The 16,178-nt window shown below is 38.2% G+C and overlaps 1 protein-coding gene across 8 annotated transcripts in view; it reads right to left on the reverse strand.

The window, feature by feature from the left end:
- The window catches only part of SRPK2 (SRSF protein kinase 2), a 126,721-nt gene that overhangs the window by 33,729 nt on the left and 76,814 nt on the right, over positions 1-16,178 (reverse strand). For all 8 annotated transcript variants that reach the window (XR_005259139.1, XM_038155332.1, XM_038155329.1 and 5 more), the window contains 3 exons: positions 6,742-6,893; positions 815-923; positions 164-251 (listed from right to left, as the gene is read on the reverse strand). Coding sequence is in view for 7 of the 8 variants with exons in the window: in XM_038155332.1 (XP_038011260.1) it covers positions 164-251; positions 815-923; positions 6,742-6,893 (349 nt within the window). In the remaining variant the exon portion in view is untranslated. The remainder of the gene's footprint in view (positions 1-163; positions 252-814; positions 924-6,741; positions 6,894-16,178) is intronic.

The raw sequence follows: 16,178 nt of genomic DNA on the forward strand, positions 1-16,178 counted from the left end.
CTTCAGGAAGCATATGAATTCATAATAAGCCAGATGTTTAGAGGACAATATGTAAAAATACAAAGAGTTTAAAATCAATTCTCCATGTTTTTCACTGTTCTGTGAAATTCACTGTTACTGTTATTATCATTATTGAACACTGTATTGCAATAGTGATACTTACACATTTGAGCAACTTGATTTCATCCAAGGCTGTCTCCGTATAATGCTGGGCACTTTTTACAACTTTCATTGCAACAAACCTTTTTCCCCTTGAAAAGAAGACAAGTATTTTCAACATGTACAGTGAGCTAAAACAAACATACTTTGAAGGTTGAGAAATTTAAACTAGAATATTTCATAGTCTAACGCATTCATACAGAAAGTGCTAAAATTACACTTAATAACAACTTTTAACAATACTCTGTTAACAGTGTAACTTAGTGAGTATTTAGTCTCCTTGATGCTAATGTCTCCAAAAGAGGAATCTGCTCACACATTTTATCATTTAAGGAAGATAGTTACATTTTTTCAATAAAGATACAAAAGAAATAAAAATATAAGCTTATTCTTGTATGCTCAAGACAACAAGAAAATTCAATAAGCAAGGCTAATTTGTCAAAGAAAACAGAGTCACATTTATTTCTGAGAGCTTTTATAAACTACACCATTAATCAAGAGCAAAATTAGATTGTAGGCATCTTTCTGCACAAAAAGATAGTAAACATTCACATAACTTTATCATGCACATAAAACAGAAGTTACTGCAAACAAAATAATGTATTAAGAAAAAAGTTTAAAAGTTTAAGTATGTAGAAAAAAATAGTTTTCTTACTGCATATCCCAGCATAGCCAGACTGTAGAGAAGTGTCCCCATCCTAACTTTCTAATAACATGATACCGGCCGTTGAAAAGATCACCAATTTTCACTGGATGATAGCCTCCTTTCATGAAAAAACAAGTAGAAAAAAAGAATATTTAGAAAATTAACAAGAATTCCTGAGTTTTCAAGTAATTTTCTTGTAGTATAAATTTTCCACTTCAAATTGTCCTGTACTGTAAACAGGAACTATAAGGAAAACTCTAATGGTAAAAATTCTGCCTTGCTTGGCCTGGAGGGAAAAAACTCACGTCCTGCAACTACTGTAGAGTTTATTCACCCTTCTCGCTTATGGCTTTTATTTATGGTAATATAACCATCTGTTCTCTATTTCCTCAGGCTTATCTTTCATTTCACAGACAGCAGAGAAAAGATCTACATTATTTCTTTATCATATTTGAAGCCTCTCCAGTCAACATATTTTGGATGATTGCAGAATCTCAACAGAGATTGTTTTAATTCCCATTTGCTTTCGAGTAATAAAAGCAGCAATAAAATACTTCCTGAGAAAATGTTAAGATCAACGCAGACTTCACTGATGCTCTTCTACTTGGCTCCTGATCCACAGCAGCAATGCATTTTTCTGACATCTGAGGGTTTTACAATGAGGAGGAAGACAAGAAAGCAGGCAGCTCTGGGCTGTGTCTGAACTGCTTTTCCAATACTAAAGTCTGCAGTCCAAATTTAAACCACTACATAGGTTCTCCACAGCCCCCTTAGGGAGAAAGGCCAACAGGACAGAGCAAGCTGGAGCTCAGGTTTCTAGGAGGTGTAATGAAGCCTTTTATCGCCTTTGGATTTTGGGAGACATTATTACTCTTGGTTAAACACAGGGAAGACAGTGAACACACAAAATCTTTATTCAGATCTTAACACCAACACCAACAGTAACATCCATAATTTTGCCTAAATTGCAAACAAATAATAAAGTTGCACCATGCAACCCTCCAGGACATCAGCAGCTTTCAAGGAACCACTTCTTTGTCTCTTCCTGGTCCTTCACAATGTCATGCCCAACTGCCCTGCAGCAGGACCCTCAGTTACTGACTAATCCATTTAGAATAAGGAAAACCTCCAACTACTTTCTCAAAGTTTCTGGATCTGTTTTGAATCCCCTGAAAATCTTGTTAGAACTGGTTGAGACAATAATGTGAATTTATAACTTAATTCCTTGAATTTAAAACAGAGACTTCTCTCTTATCTCCTTTTATCTGTGGGAACAGTGATGTCAAATTTGGGTATATTTTTATTCTCTTTTTGCTAATAACATCTCCTGCCTTAACAGAAGTTCAACAGTTCTTTTATGAACTCTCCTCTGCTGCCAGAGCAGAATAATAAATTTAACACCACTCTGCTACAGAATTGTAACAACTGCATACTCGGGAGAAGGATAAAGCTTAAATGACATATTGTGTTAGATGCTGGTGTGTCTAACAAACTCTACAACACACACAGCTTTGACATATGCATGCTAAGGTGTAACTACAGGTTTAACAAACAGCAGACACAGCTTCACCCAAAAGCTGACCCTTCCCTTGGGGAAGACCTCCCCAGCCCTCCCACCACTAGGAAGGAAATGCTCATGAAAGCTGCCAGGACAACTCACCCAGCACAGCAAAATGATACTTTCATTTCCACTGCTGAGTTGTGCCACCCTCAGTAAGGATGCCCACACTGCCAAGCAGGAGCTCCTTATTTCCAAATCAAAACCCAGATCACTTTTGGAACACCTGACTGGATTTACTCTCCAGTAGAGAAGGGGGGACCTGGACTTACTGAGAGTGAGGGCTGACTATTATATTGTCCATCTGCAAACAGAAACAGTATCAGCCACAGATGAAGCCCGAGTCTATTGCAGTTTCACTATTACAGAAATTTTGCTGAATAAACACAAATACATGAATTGGTACTGATACAAAAATTAGAAACAAAACTAAATTTGACTTTGTCTATTTAAGCATCCTTCTAGTAACAGCTGATGGAGATATTTAACAATCTGGATAAATATAATAATTATTTAAGACAGCTATTGACTGCTTTAAAACAAACAAACAAAAATATAATTACAAACAAAAATGTAATTTTTTTCCCCCAAAATTCTAGGCAGGATGAGGAAGTTATAGATGCAAGAGGAAAGTTAAGAGAACATACAGGAATTCTACCTTTCCATTACTGAAAAGGTTTGCATTTGTGAAGTGAATCAAATCTGATGACCTGCAAAATTTATATAAGTCTTCCACTAAATATACCATCACACATAAAAACACATATCTAGGAATAGTTTAGGCAAACAAGAGCCTTCAAAATCTGACTCTACAAATAGCTTTTGGCATACTTCTGTTTCAAAGGCTCAAAAACTTGTGACGGTTCCTTCCCATCAGAGACAGAAAAGGAAACAGCACAGAGAGGAAATCAGACAAAGACACCAAAGTTAATAAACTGGGGCTTGGTAAGTTATTTTAGTAAACTCTACGTGTTGGTAGCATAACAATACTATATATGTAAAAATCACGTTGTTTTGATCCCTACACCACTGTCATAACTAATTATAACAATATACCAGCATATGTGACAGATGCCAACAGTGGGAGCATATTTAGCATATGAGCATATATATTTCACAAGATACTTTCCACTGTCCTAGGTCACAGCAGGAGCAGTTTTGGAAATAATCTGCTACCATTCCTGTACACATTACTCTCTGATTATTCATATCAGCAACATATGCATTTACAGGTTGTGAACAACCAGGTAACAACCCACTTAAGTTATGAGTATATCAAAAACTGCTGTCATCCTATGATGAATGTAACCATTTAAGTTCTCCATGATACCAAAAGTATTTCTAAGTACTAGTAACAAGAAAGCTTCTACGCAAAATAAAGCTGATAAAAATTATGTGCTTTTGGAAAAACAATACTGGCGTTTGAAAATATGCAATGTATAAGTGGCACTGCTGATAATGTAACACACAAAATACCCCACCCTGTTGTGCTGCAGCACACACAGAAAAAAAAGTGTCTCTCACAGCTAGCTAGCTACATGCAAGCAAGAAGGAGGGTCAGAAAAATGAGGTCATTATTCCTGAATGTCTCCTGAATGTATTGGTAATTGTAGCTGGCTCGTTCTATGTTTGTATACGGAATTATTCCCTTTGTGAACTGGATGAATGGGAGACATCTCCAGGGGGCAGAGAAGATGACCAGAGAAGCAAAAAATTCCAATTACATCCATGAGCACAACAGACTCTTGCAAAAAAAAAATAAAAAAAATCACCAAGTGTTTCAAGGCTTTTCAGAGAAGAAAAACTAGCTTTACAAAGTACCCCTCTCAAAAACTTCTGCACTTGGATGTTTGATATTTCCATTCCTTCAAATAAATATTTGAAAAGCATTTTATGCAAATTCAGTAACACAAACAGAAGTAATGTCACAAATTTAAACGGGCCCTGGAGGAAGCCCCCAGGGAACGGAAGTCAGTCTGCTTTTCACAGATGGCTGCTAGTCAGTCTCTTTCACATCAGGTGCTAATACAAACTGATCCAATTTCCTCATTAAAAAACACTACTATGACTATTTACTAATCACCATGTCATGTGGTCAAGATGCAGGCCCAGCACACAGTAACATACCCTTAAAAATAAAAGTAGTCATAAAAATACTCAACAGGAAGTACAGCTAATAGGCCATATGTTGAATTCCTGATAATTATACTCATCATCAAAATTCCTCTCCTACAAAATTTCAGACTGGGGTTGAGAAGAGATGAAGTATGCTCTGGGGCTCAGTCAAACACCCTGGAAGACTGCCATTTCGAAGACAAAATTAGGAATAAAAGAGACACTCCAGTAATAAATGATAATTTCCAAATCTTTATCTTCCCCTCGCTACCCAAAACAGAAAAAGATACTCAAACTAATAACGCATCTCAAAAAAAAATGGAAAATGCATCTAAAAGCCATTCGGGAGATCTTTACCAAATAACTTACTCATTCCCTATGCAGAATATAAAATATATAAACAAATCCCAATGTGGCCATGGAATTCAGATTCTCATGGAGACTCTCCCTTCAGTTCCACACCAGCGGACTGAAAGAAGGAAATGCACTGCTCAGTCTTACAGGAAATTAGGGTCAGAAAATGAGCAAATCCTCTACTGAAGCAACCAAAGCACTGCTCTCATAGAAACAAGTACTGATCATGACATCCAAATGAACCAAAGCTTGAACCATCCTTAATGTACTTTAAAATGTACTTTAAAAAATTCAAAGCCTCAGGATCAGAAGAATTCACAAGAACCTTTATGCATACAGAAGTTCCCTTTAATTTTTCAGGAAGCCTACAAGTATTCTTAGTGTAATGTAGTTTATTTCAGAAGTATACAGATCTCACTACTGACCTGCTCTAGTTAAACAGGTAACTCATAAGCAGGCTCTCAACTTAGACTATTTTTTTTGTTTTGTGATCTAGCTTCTGCAGATGGTGACATTTTGCAAGGGATACTGGAAAACAGACAACAACGGATTGTTTGAAATTAAATGCAGCCCTTACTTCAGGAAAGAATAAAGTCAGAGCTTTGAAATGCTTAATCTCAAGGAAATACAGATGTTTATGAGTACACAGATGTTTAAACAAACCCTTATTCACTGGTAGAACATGTTAAAGACACCAAAAGAGTAATCTTACAGAACAAATGTGTTTTAACACAAATAATAAAAAAACAAACCAAAATACTTGAGCATGGTTTAGCAACATGTTTTTCTCTTCCCTGCTGCAGACTTTGACATCTAGTTTGAGTTTATTGTTTGGTTTTCACTGGTAGCATTTGTAAGCCACTTATACATTTGAAATATAATATATTAATAAAACTTACACCAAAATGAAATAATCACTTTCAGTTGTTAAATATGTAAACACAAAACACTTTTCCAGGCTAGGAAGGGGAATCCTTGAATTAGCACATTTCCAGGCTTACAGAGAAACTTCTGATTAAGAAGACATCATCACATTTGACACAGGAAGCATTTCTTGGTATGAGAAATACAGAACACCAGATATAGCCAGTGTGCATAGAGTGCTTTTTGACTATTCAAAAATACTGATCTGAAGAGATAAAATTCTGATATAAGTATTCATGAAATCTACTACAATAGGTAACCCAGAGTTGAGAGAACTGTTACTTATAATTTTTCATGTAAGTATGGTATACATTCTACCCTAATGAGAACACTTGCAACTTTAGCAGCGACATTAAAATAAATTTAAGTTTTGACACTGTTGTACCCCAGTCATGCTTTTATGCATTTAACATTATTTAAAACCTGAATACAACCAATACAAAAATTACGGAAATTTAGTTAAAATGAAGATGTAGAGAGCCTCAGACAATGCTGAGAGCTGGTGAAAGACACCATGTGGAAAAGCAGCATGTAACATCTTATGCTAGGGCAAGTGAGAGAAGAAAGGAAAAATAAAGGATATAGTTTAAAAAACAATTTTACATAATGCTCTTAAAAGCACCAAAGCATTTTAGAACAATTTGGAGCGCAAGAAGAGTTGTTTGTCTTGGTTTGGGTGTTTTTTCTCTTACAACTCACATGAATCAAGGGAAGTTTATTCTCTATTCTATAATCAGGACACAAGGAAGAATACAGAGATGCCATACTTTTATATCTACTGTAAAATGTATACACAAGCTATGGCCAAGCGAAAAAGTAATGCTGAAGACAATGACGCATCAGGACCTGAAATGAAGAGCCGTTCCCAATTCTTGCATAAGTAAATCCCATAATTAAAGATCAGTTCTTTAAAAACCCCTCAAGAACCAGAACTAAGACTGGCACGACAGCGTTTGGCCTCCCAGCAGCGGGGAGCTGCGCTCACCTTTGCAGTAATCTGCGGGGTCCTCTTGCTCCTCATCGTCGGAGCCCAGAATCTCCTCCTCGGGCTCGGGCGGGGCGGGCTCCGGCAGGGGCGGCGGCGGCGGCGGCGGCGGCGGCGGGGGCGCAGAGGGAGCTTTCTGCTGAGGCTCGGGCCTGCAACGGCACAGAGGGCACACTTAGAGCCGAGAGCCACCGCGCTGGGGTACCCAGCCCTTCAGGGGTGATGAAAAACCCGAGCAGCGTCTCACGTTCTCACTGTCGCCTCTCACATCCCCTCTGGGACACCGCGGAGGCGCGCAGAGAGGAAGCGGGCCAAAGCAGGAGCGGCTCTCACGTGAAAGAGCTTGCAAAAGACACATGGAGTACAGAATCAGAGACAGCTTTTGAAATTCCTGACGAGCAAATGAGATGTTAGACTCATCTTCTTGAGCACAACTGAGAAGAAATACTTTTGCAAAGAGTATCAAGTTATTCAAAAGCTCCTGCCTGCTAGCTGAAGGAGGAAAGATCTCGGTAACACACAGCAAGAAAAATCGAGAGACACTGACCACAACCTTAACGCACTTCCCATCTCTAGCAGCTGCCAACACTACGGAAAGCTGTATCAGTATACAAAATACTGAAAACATCTATTAGAAAGTAAGAGAAAAAAATAATCTTCCTAGGCAGTCTACGATGCCCATCCCAGGGCATATCATATGCTTTAATATGCACTAATTAATTTTTTAAAAAATCAAAACAAAATCACCGAAGTCTGACACCACCAGGCAAGAGATGGTTTTGTTTGGTTGGTTTTTTTTTTTTTGTCTTGCAGCTCCTATTTTTTTAAAGAAACAATCAAAGTGAAATTTATTTTATATCCTGTTCCAAAGAAAGCTGTACTTGGTTACTATGAATTACTCACATTCCAAAACTGAGTATTTTCAACAGACTTAAGTCCAGGGTTGAAGTGATATGACCTCTCTGTCACATAATTAAGAAAGCCTTCCCCAAGAACGTTGATGCTGTTATTTTACTGTATTCATACCTCTTGCAAATAAAAAGTATGTACTTTCAAAATACATTTGCAAAGTAACTTAAGCATTTGTGCCATCAAAAGTCGCTATAACTTACATTTACATCTACTTCAAATTAACCACATCTAAAAAACATTGTATTAACAGCATTTTGTCCTTCATGTAATAAAAGAAGCTAAATCGGTAGTTGGCTGATATTTCAGCACCTAGAATTAAGATCCAAATACATCCTTCATCATGAGTAAAAACTGTTCTTATGTTCATCCCACTTCTAAGCCATCTTCCTCATAATTCCTTTTCCTTTTAACAGACTGCAATTGTTCAAGACAGACAGACAGATAGAGCATTTGTTGTCAAAGAGAACAGGGTTGGTCAGAAACAAATGCCACTGGCAACACTCACCACCTGCACAGCAGCTGCTATTACGCCTTTGCTTAAAAGGACATCACTGCAAGCTGCATTGCATACTAAATTTATCTGCCTGCTACCCCTTTCAGATAATAAAATTCTTCAGTCAATAAATGATCAGATTTAAAAAGGGGTATTTTGAACTAATTTATCAATTATTTAAGTTATTATGAGAAATCTAATGAAGTAAATGAATCTACATCAGTTTTAACGACATGCAACTAGACAGAAGAGAAAGAAGGAATCCATTTGTAGGATAAAAAAATAAAAATATTTGCAGGTGTTCCTACTTAAAATTATGTTGGTTGGTTGCTTCCCTCTTTCATTTTTGGCTCCCAACAGATGTTTTTATCTGGTACACTGAGAGGAAAGTAAACTGCAAATGGAAGGTTCAGCACATTCTCTGACCAGCTAATCATACTACAAACCAGATTACTGACCCTCCTGGGTTCACGAACCAACCTGTTTTCATGGTGTCAGCAAGCTCCCAGTGACAGTGACAGCTCCTACACCTGATCTGAAGCTTAAATCCAACAAACCATCACTAAAGGACTACATTACAAACCCTGAAACCTCATCTCCTGGGCACAGGACCATTCTGGATACACAAATCAAGAACTAGGAACACCTAAAAATAAAAAACTAATGGTTGGACTTGATGGCCCTAAAAGTCTTTTCCAGCCTAAATGATTTTACCAGTAAGAAGAAGAATGCATAGTGAAATAGCTTGGACTCCGTCCATATATCTGAAAGCAGGGTGCCAGGAACACGGGCACATCCATCAGCGCCTGGACTCCTTATTTTGGATGGTACCATCATCTTACTTTGTACTGACCACAAAAGTCCGTGTTACTATTTTGGTCACATGAAATGGTAAAACTATAGAAAAGTCCAGGGTAGGGTAGGGAAATGCAGTGTGGTGTATGTTCAAAAATTCATTGAAGTAGGTTAAGAAAACAGGGTTGTTCTGAGTCCTTCTCAAGCTGCTGTATTTGATTTTGGTTTGAAAGGGGTTATTTTTCCTGTCTGTTTTCCCAGATGATTTTTATATACAGAAGTGTTTTCTTACTGTCCTTTGTGGACAACAGAAAGGAAGGAAAGATATTACTGTATTTTCTTCCAGAGACATTTATGATTTTTATCTGCAAATAACAAAATACTGCTTTAAACTGAGGAAGATCTTGGCTTTACCCATTTAGGTTTGCTTGCATCTTCTGGAGCAATCAAAGATTAGTACAGAAAGATGAGGGAAGGAAAGAAACATACTGAGTTACATCAGTCTGACTGCTAATTCTCATTTTGGTAATTTTTTCCTCTAGTTTAGAATTCTTAGCAAGAGATTCCTATCATTCCTTGGGTTTTTTTTTACTTTTACTTTTCTAGGATGTATGTAAAGATCAAGTCTTCAACACTTCACTTGAAGGCTTAAATTCTGCCTACGGGTTGAGTAACTCATCCTGGCATCCCCAATGCAATTGGCTCTTCCACCAATTCACAGTTTCACAGTGTTAAGAAGGACATCAATGAGAGAACTCCAGTTTTGCTATTTCTTAGTGGCCTTTTATTGAATTGCAAAGACAAGCTATGATGAATGCTTCAACAACATCTTCATTTGCAATTTAGGGCATGAACATACAGTTTATTCAGATTAGACTGCTTTTTTTCCAGTACAGTCTGCTAAATGTAAATTATTTTTTCTTTTGAGTAGACTTTAAAATATTATTGGCATTTACAAGTCCAACCATTTAGAAACCTGTGAGTCACAAACACATCCGTAATCTCAGTTTCCTTTTCAGAAATATAATTATCAAATACTATTACAACATAAAAAGCTATTCAACAACCATTATTTCAAGTTATTAGTCTTTCTTATTCCTAAAATGCATTGTAATGATATGCATTAAGTAACACATGCATACAGAGATAAATATTAAACTTGTTTTTCTTTTTTTCTCAAGTAATCACTTGGTACTCTGTGGTCTACCACTATGAGACTGTTCATCACCATCCAAGCATAAACACTTAATTAACACAAGAAGACAACACACCATTTCTAGACTCCCAGTATTTTGTCAGCAGGTATGCAGAGAACTGACCATCTCCACAGGCTACAATGACGAACCTTGTAACTGTATTGAAAGAAACACTAAAAACAATTAGGAAACACTAGCCAGCATTTTTTCTTTTAATTACTGCCTTTTCCATGGACAAAAATAAATTTGCAGCAAAGTCCAACCAAAATACAATTAAATCCTATTTTTAAACTGCTCTTAGGGGGAACACTTAGTAAAATACAAAAGAAAAGCTGAAGTATTTCTCCTCTACAGTGAACTTGAAGCAAAATGCGTCAAAACCCTGCATGGAATCTTACAAAAAATCAACTGCCCACTGTTATGAAACACAACATTTCTGACAATTTAATTTTATTGTTCTCCCTCATGGACACGTTGCTCCATGCTCCCACTGGGTAACAGACAACAGTAAAAGCAATCTCCTTAACACTCAAACCTTAAAATGCTGAGAATATTATACTATGAGAAATCCAGAAAATTCCATTCATTTTTTTGTTGTTGATGATGTTGTGGGGTCATTTGCTATTCTTCTGTTCTGGAAAAGGTAAAACAAGAGCAGTGAGAGTGATTAAAATCACAAAATGCCTTCCATATGGGAAGTATCTGAACATACCAGAACTCTCCAGCCAAGAAAACAAGACAGCAGAGCGCTGCAAAATCTAGAGAGATACAGAGAAGGCAAATAGGAAATGGCTGTCCACTGCCTCATCCACACAAACTGAGCCAAGTTGATGGAAAACTCAAAAAAAACCCAAAAAACTCATGGAATATGATGGTAAAAACTAAGGCAAACTTTTTTCCCTGGGGTATCATAGATATGAGAAGTTAAGTTCAAGTAGGGCTCAAAAAAACTCATGGAAGAAAAACTGACTGATGGCTAACCCAGGACTGCCCTTGAATCGTGAAGCCCAGCAGCCTGGAATGTGGAACAGTATTCAGCACACTGGGGCACAGCCCTGCACTCCTCCCCAGGGGCTGCTGGCTCTGCTCCTGGCCAGAGGGAATGTAGGTGCACTTGGGTCAATCCTCGTGCAGTCACTCCATCTTCAGACATTTCTCCCCTTTCTTCAACTGATGAATGATTTCCATTGCTGAAAACCAAAAGAGACTTCAGGCCTCTTTATCTGAAACCCTCACAGACAAAAAAAAAAAAAATGTTTTCATTATAAAGTAATGGATAAGAATGTCTTGCAGGCAAGACTGCTACAGAAGAAGACTACAAACCTCCTGTTCCCATGGGAGACAGGCATACAACAGCAGGAATCCCTCTCTGTGAACACTGCTCTGCACTCAGGGTGACTACTTCTAGGTAAACAAAGCTTTACCTTGAAAGTGGCTAAAACCTGCACCTGATTCTCCTACCTTTAGGAAAGCATGGTTTCAGAAGGAAATCAGACTGTGTCAAATGAAAAAAACTTGGGAGAAGGAAATTAGTCAGATTAAGAACTACCTCAATCTGAGGGAAAAACAAAACTCCCCTTTAGGATTTTCAGATGAACACAACCAAAGACATTTTTTGCTAACAGAAAATGCAATTAAAATTAGGTCAAATGACTGCTTCATATATAGAATAAAATATGGAATAAACTATATTCTAGTTTATATGAACCTTTTGCCGTGTCCACAGAGGTTCTACAGGGAATTTCAATCTGAAGTGGTAAAAAAGAGGAAGCAAGGGGGAGGGTGAGCATCAGAAGAATTACGCTGTAAGCCTCCTAAGAGATGGGAGCTTTACAAAATCTACTAGTGAGTGTGGGTCCGTCTCTCCCAACTCCCAAAAGCAAAAGCTTTTATGCTCCTGGCCAAGGCTCTCAAGGTTCTCTAGAGTTATAAGTCTGAATCTCTGTACATAAATTTCTTACAGCTGTTATTAATTGCTGAAAGTCTCAGCTATTTGGATCTCCTTCCTGTTTGTACAAATGGTGTCTTGCTTTACGAGCTGAATTCTTGCCTGCTCTTTTTTCTCAAATGCAAATTTAGCTTAATTAGACAGGTGCCTTCTAACACTGAGCTCTTTGAACCAGAGGCAGCCTTAAATGAAGGCTTTCTAAATAAATTCACACACATAAAACAAACAAAAAACATAAGAAAGATCAAAAGAACTCTGAAGTTATCACACAAAGGACAAAATTATGTTCTATGTTTCAAGTAAGATTTTAAGTGGATTTAATTCAGAATATTTTAAAATTTTAATAGTAATGATAAATTATTTGTAATTTAATCATTCTTTTTAATTATGCCAGAGGTCATCTTACTGTTTTCAGAAACAAGGTCTACAAATTCAGAAGGAAACAGGGCATAAGGAGATGTGTTTTTAACTAACTCCAAGAAATTGTTGATGTGAACTTCCAGGGACAGCTTTGCTATACATGAAAAGCACTATTTGTGTTCTTACTATAGTACAAAACTGTACTACAATCTCCAATTCTAGAAAATTCATGCATAAAAAGAGAGAGCACTGGTATGTCACAAGCATGAAGCAGTTTCTACATCTGGTCATTATCAAACAAAATTATAATTCCTCCTGGGACTGTTAACATTCCTTCCAAGGATACCATCCTACCATCAAACATTAATAGAAGCCCCAGTAAAAATCCCTCCCAGAAGGGAGCAGGCTGAGACATGGTAACTTTTGTAACCTCAAACAGCAGCACAGAATGAGTTTTTCATTCCCATCTTACTTACTAGTCTTTTGGAGGCCACCTTGGGCTTGAATGCACACTCAAATCCCAGTGAAATGCCAAAGAACGCTGCCTTCTTGCGTTCCAAACAACAGCTACCATAAACAAATGCCATTTCATGCAGCAAGTACTGCAGTTTTACCACGCCACCGCCCCAGCCCACCATCGCAGGAAGGGCACACTGCCAAGGGCACAGCTGAGGGCACCCAGAAGCATCCTGCCATTACATCAAATCACATCCAGGACGAAGCAGTAAAGTCTAAGTTTAGGAGGCAGCTCTTATGGCCTTTCTCTGATAAAGTTACACCATGTTCTCAGAAGTAACTGGTTTCAAGCTCTTAAAGGCTGTCCCAAATGAAATTCTGTTCTCAAACAAATGTGATTCTGTTAAAATGTTCTTAAGTCAGTAAACCAGAAGCCAAATCTACCCAGAAAGCCTCCAGATTAACTGGACTTTAAAAACCAGTATGTTTTCTTCCTCAAATACTGTTTTTCTCACAGTTGTATTTTCCAGACAAGTATCTATTACAGACTTGCAAAGAAAAAGAAGTCAACAGTTAATTAAAAAACACAGACTCACCTGGCAGCACAAAAAGAAAATATATAAATAGATACTCAGCAGCTTGTACCTTACCTGTATTTCTAGTCACCAGTAAAGCGTTGTAAAGGCTGAGAATGTTAAAATCATAGAATATACTGAGTTGGAAGGGACCAACCAGCATCATCAAATCCATCTCCTGGTCCTTCAGAGGACAGCCCCAGAAATCAGATCATGTGCCTGAATGTTTTGTCCAAATGTTTAACTCTGTCAGGCTTGATGCTGTGACCATTTCCCCGGGGTTCCAGTGCCCAGCCACTGTCTGGATGAAGAATTTTTCCCAATATCAAACCTAAACCTCCTCAGCTCACTTCATGCCATTTCTTCAAGCCTGTACTGATCATGTGCGTGAAGAAATCAGTAACACACCTTCTGCAGAAGAGGTGACTGTCAGATCCAGCTTCACAGAGAGACATCAGGCACTGGGCAACCTGAAACCCGAAGAGTTACATCTACCATCAGGCGTGTCTGGGTGGAGATCCTGGTCACAGCTGGTGCAGTGACTCTAGCAGCCACCAGGGAATGAGCTCTGAGGCATGACCAGACCAACCATGAGCAAATGTTCACTGCTGAGACTGAGGATGAGGGTGCCTCTTTGTGCCCTTCTGCACCAACCACTGAGTCTGCCCACTGCCTCTGTTAGCAGCTCCCAGATGTCATGCTCTGGTGCCTGGGTAGCATGTACTTGATTCTTCCACTCTGACAGAGCAATGGCCTCTGTGGAGAGGAGCCTTTCCTCATGCCCTGTTTGCCTGCTGCGGCTGCTCACACTCACTCTAGGGGCTATATTTCATAGGCATGGGGTTGGTTACACTGTGTTTTATTTAATCTCCCACCGCTGCTCTGGCAACACCCAAGCCTCATCAGGAGGTCCCACAAGAGCTTTTGGCTAAAAAAATTTAAGAAATTGCAAAGAGCCAAAGTGGAGAAACAGAGCTGTCATAAATCCATGTATTATGTACTGTTCAATGAAGGATACTGTTTCTTATAAATACATCCTAACATGTCAAAATAAAACGTCTACCTGAAGTACATCAGATATGTAATACCACTCCAATGCAATGATAAAAAAAAGCTAGTCTCATAAACCACACATGAAGCTTCAACTTCTTCAAATCCTCTTGCAACAAGAATCCCTTCTCAGGCTGCAAAGCATCTTCCTCTATCTAAGGGCAGCAATCTCCACTTCTGACCAATAAGAGAGAAAACAGTAGCAGATGGTGACAGAAATGGCCACTATTTTGACTTCTTTCTCCCCTCACCATGAGCGCACGATGGATTCCTTTTAACAGAATGACTCACAAGTGTATAAATGGAAATTAATTTTTGACTTTCTTTCTGGCATGTTACATTGTAGTATTTAATTTCTGCCTTTCTCTCTGGCATGTTAAATTATAGTGTCTCTAGTCTTTCTATTAATAAGATATATTCAGGAAACATGCTGTTGTTGCTTCAGTATCCTACAGTTGCCACTAGCAACAAATTTACATGTTTTGAAGGAGAGGGGGAAGAATCACCCTCTGCTCTCCAACAGCTCTGACCCTGGAGAAGTTAGCAGATTTAACTTGATTTGGCACTAAAACCACTGAAGTGACTGACCATTTGAGGTCAAATATGGACTGAAATATGAATTTGTAACTAAATTACAAAATACGGGATTTAGTCTTTCTCACACAATAACTCCTTCAAGGAGTATATTCCATTTATATGTTAGAAACCATACAAAGACAACCGAAGACAAATGAAGCAAAATGAGCTGAAGTAAACCAAGAAATGCAGTGTTTCACTCCCCTTTTTACCCATTTAATAGCTCAGTAGAAAGGATTTCATAGGAATAGTGAAGTTGTAACCCTTCACATAATATCAAACGCAGTCGAGCAGCAGAGTACCTCTTGCCTTTGGTTGGTTGGTTTTTTCCTGACCCCTAAAGCACCCTGGTAAAATGTAATCCTGACTTCATGTGATCATCTCAGTGCAAAAATGCATTTTTCATGTCCACATTTACTTAATGTTTAGAAGACCTATTCATCCCATTAAGTGCAAATGCATCATGCTCTGGATTATGTCTGGGAACTCAATTCTTCAGGCAATGGAGAAGGGTAAGCAGACAGGCATTTTGCATTGGACAAACACCGAGGGACATAACTGGCAGGTGAAAAAACCAGAGCCTGAAGGAACAAGACTGCATGACTAAGCCAGCAATTAGAAGAACCTCTCTGTTTGCTGCAAATACAAACATTTGCTGCAGTGATAAATTCTGAATGCTCCAGTTGGAATTCTATTGATACCAGACTTCTCATTAACCTTGTTTTCAAGAAGCCAGAACAAGCATTTTACATGAACTCTGTAAATTAACACAACTCCTTTTCACTCTTAGGTTTTCTTTCTAAATAAAGAACTGAACTCAATCCTTCAAAAAACACACAACTCCTCTTCCAAACTTCCAAATCCCAGCAACATTTCCTCTATGAAGCAAGAGTTTTATTAAATCTCTTCACAATTCCTGCTAGCATTTATGGAAGTACCCAGCTTCCACTGCAGTATCATTAAAACTGATAAAAGCAAGCTAAACAAGCAACTCAAAACATTTTAACTATTAGACATAAGGTGCAAAGATGCCTATATTGCAAAAACTTTTTGCTACTGTTCAATAGTCAGTTATA

The sequence above is a fragment of the Motacilla alba genome, chromosome 1A (genome assembly GCF_015832195.1).
Source record: "Motacilla alba alba isolate MOTALB_02 chromosome 1A, Motacilla_alba_V1.0_pri, whole genome shotgun sequence".
NCBI lineage: Eukaryota > Metazoa > Chordata > Aves > Passeriformes > Motacillidae > Motacilla > Motacilla alba.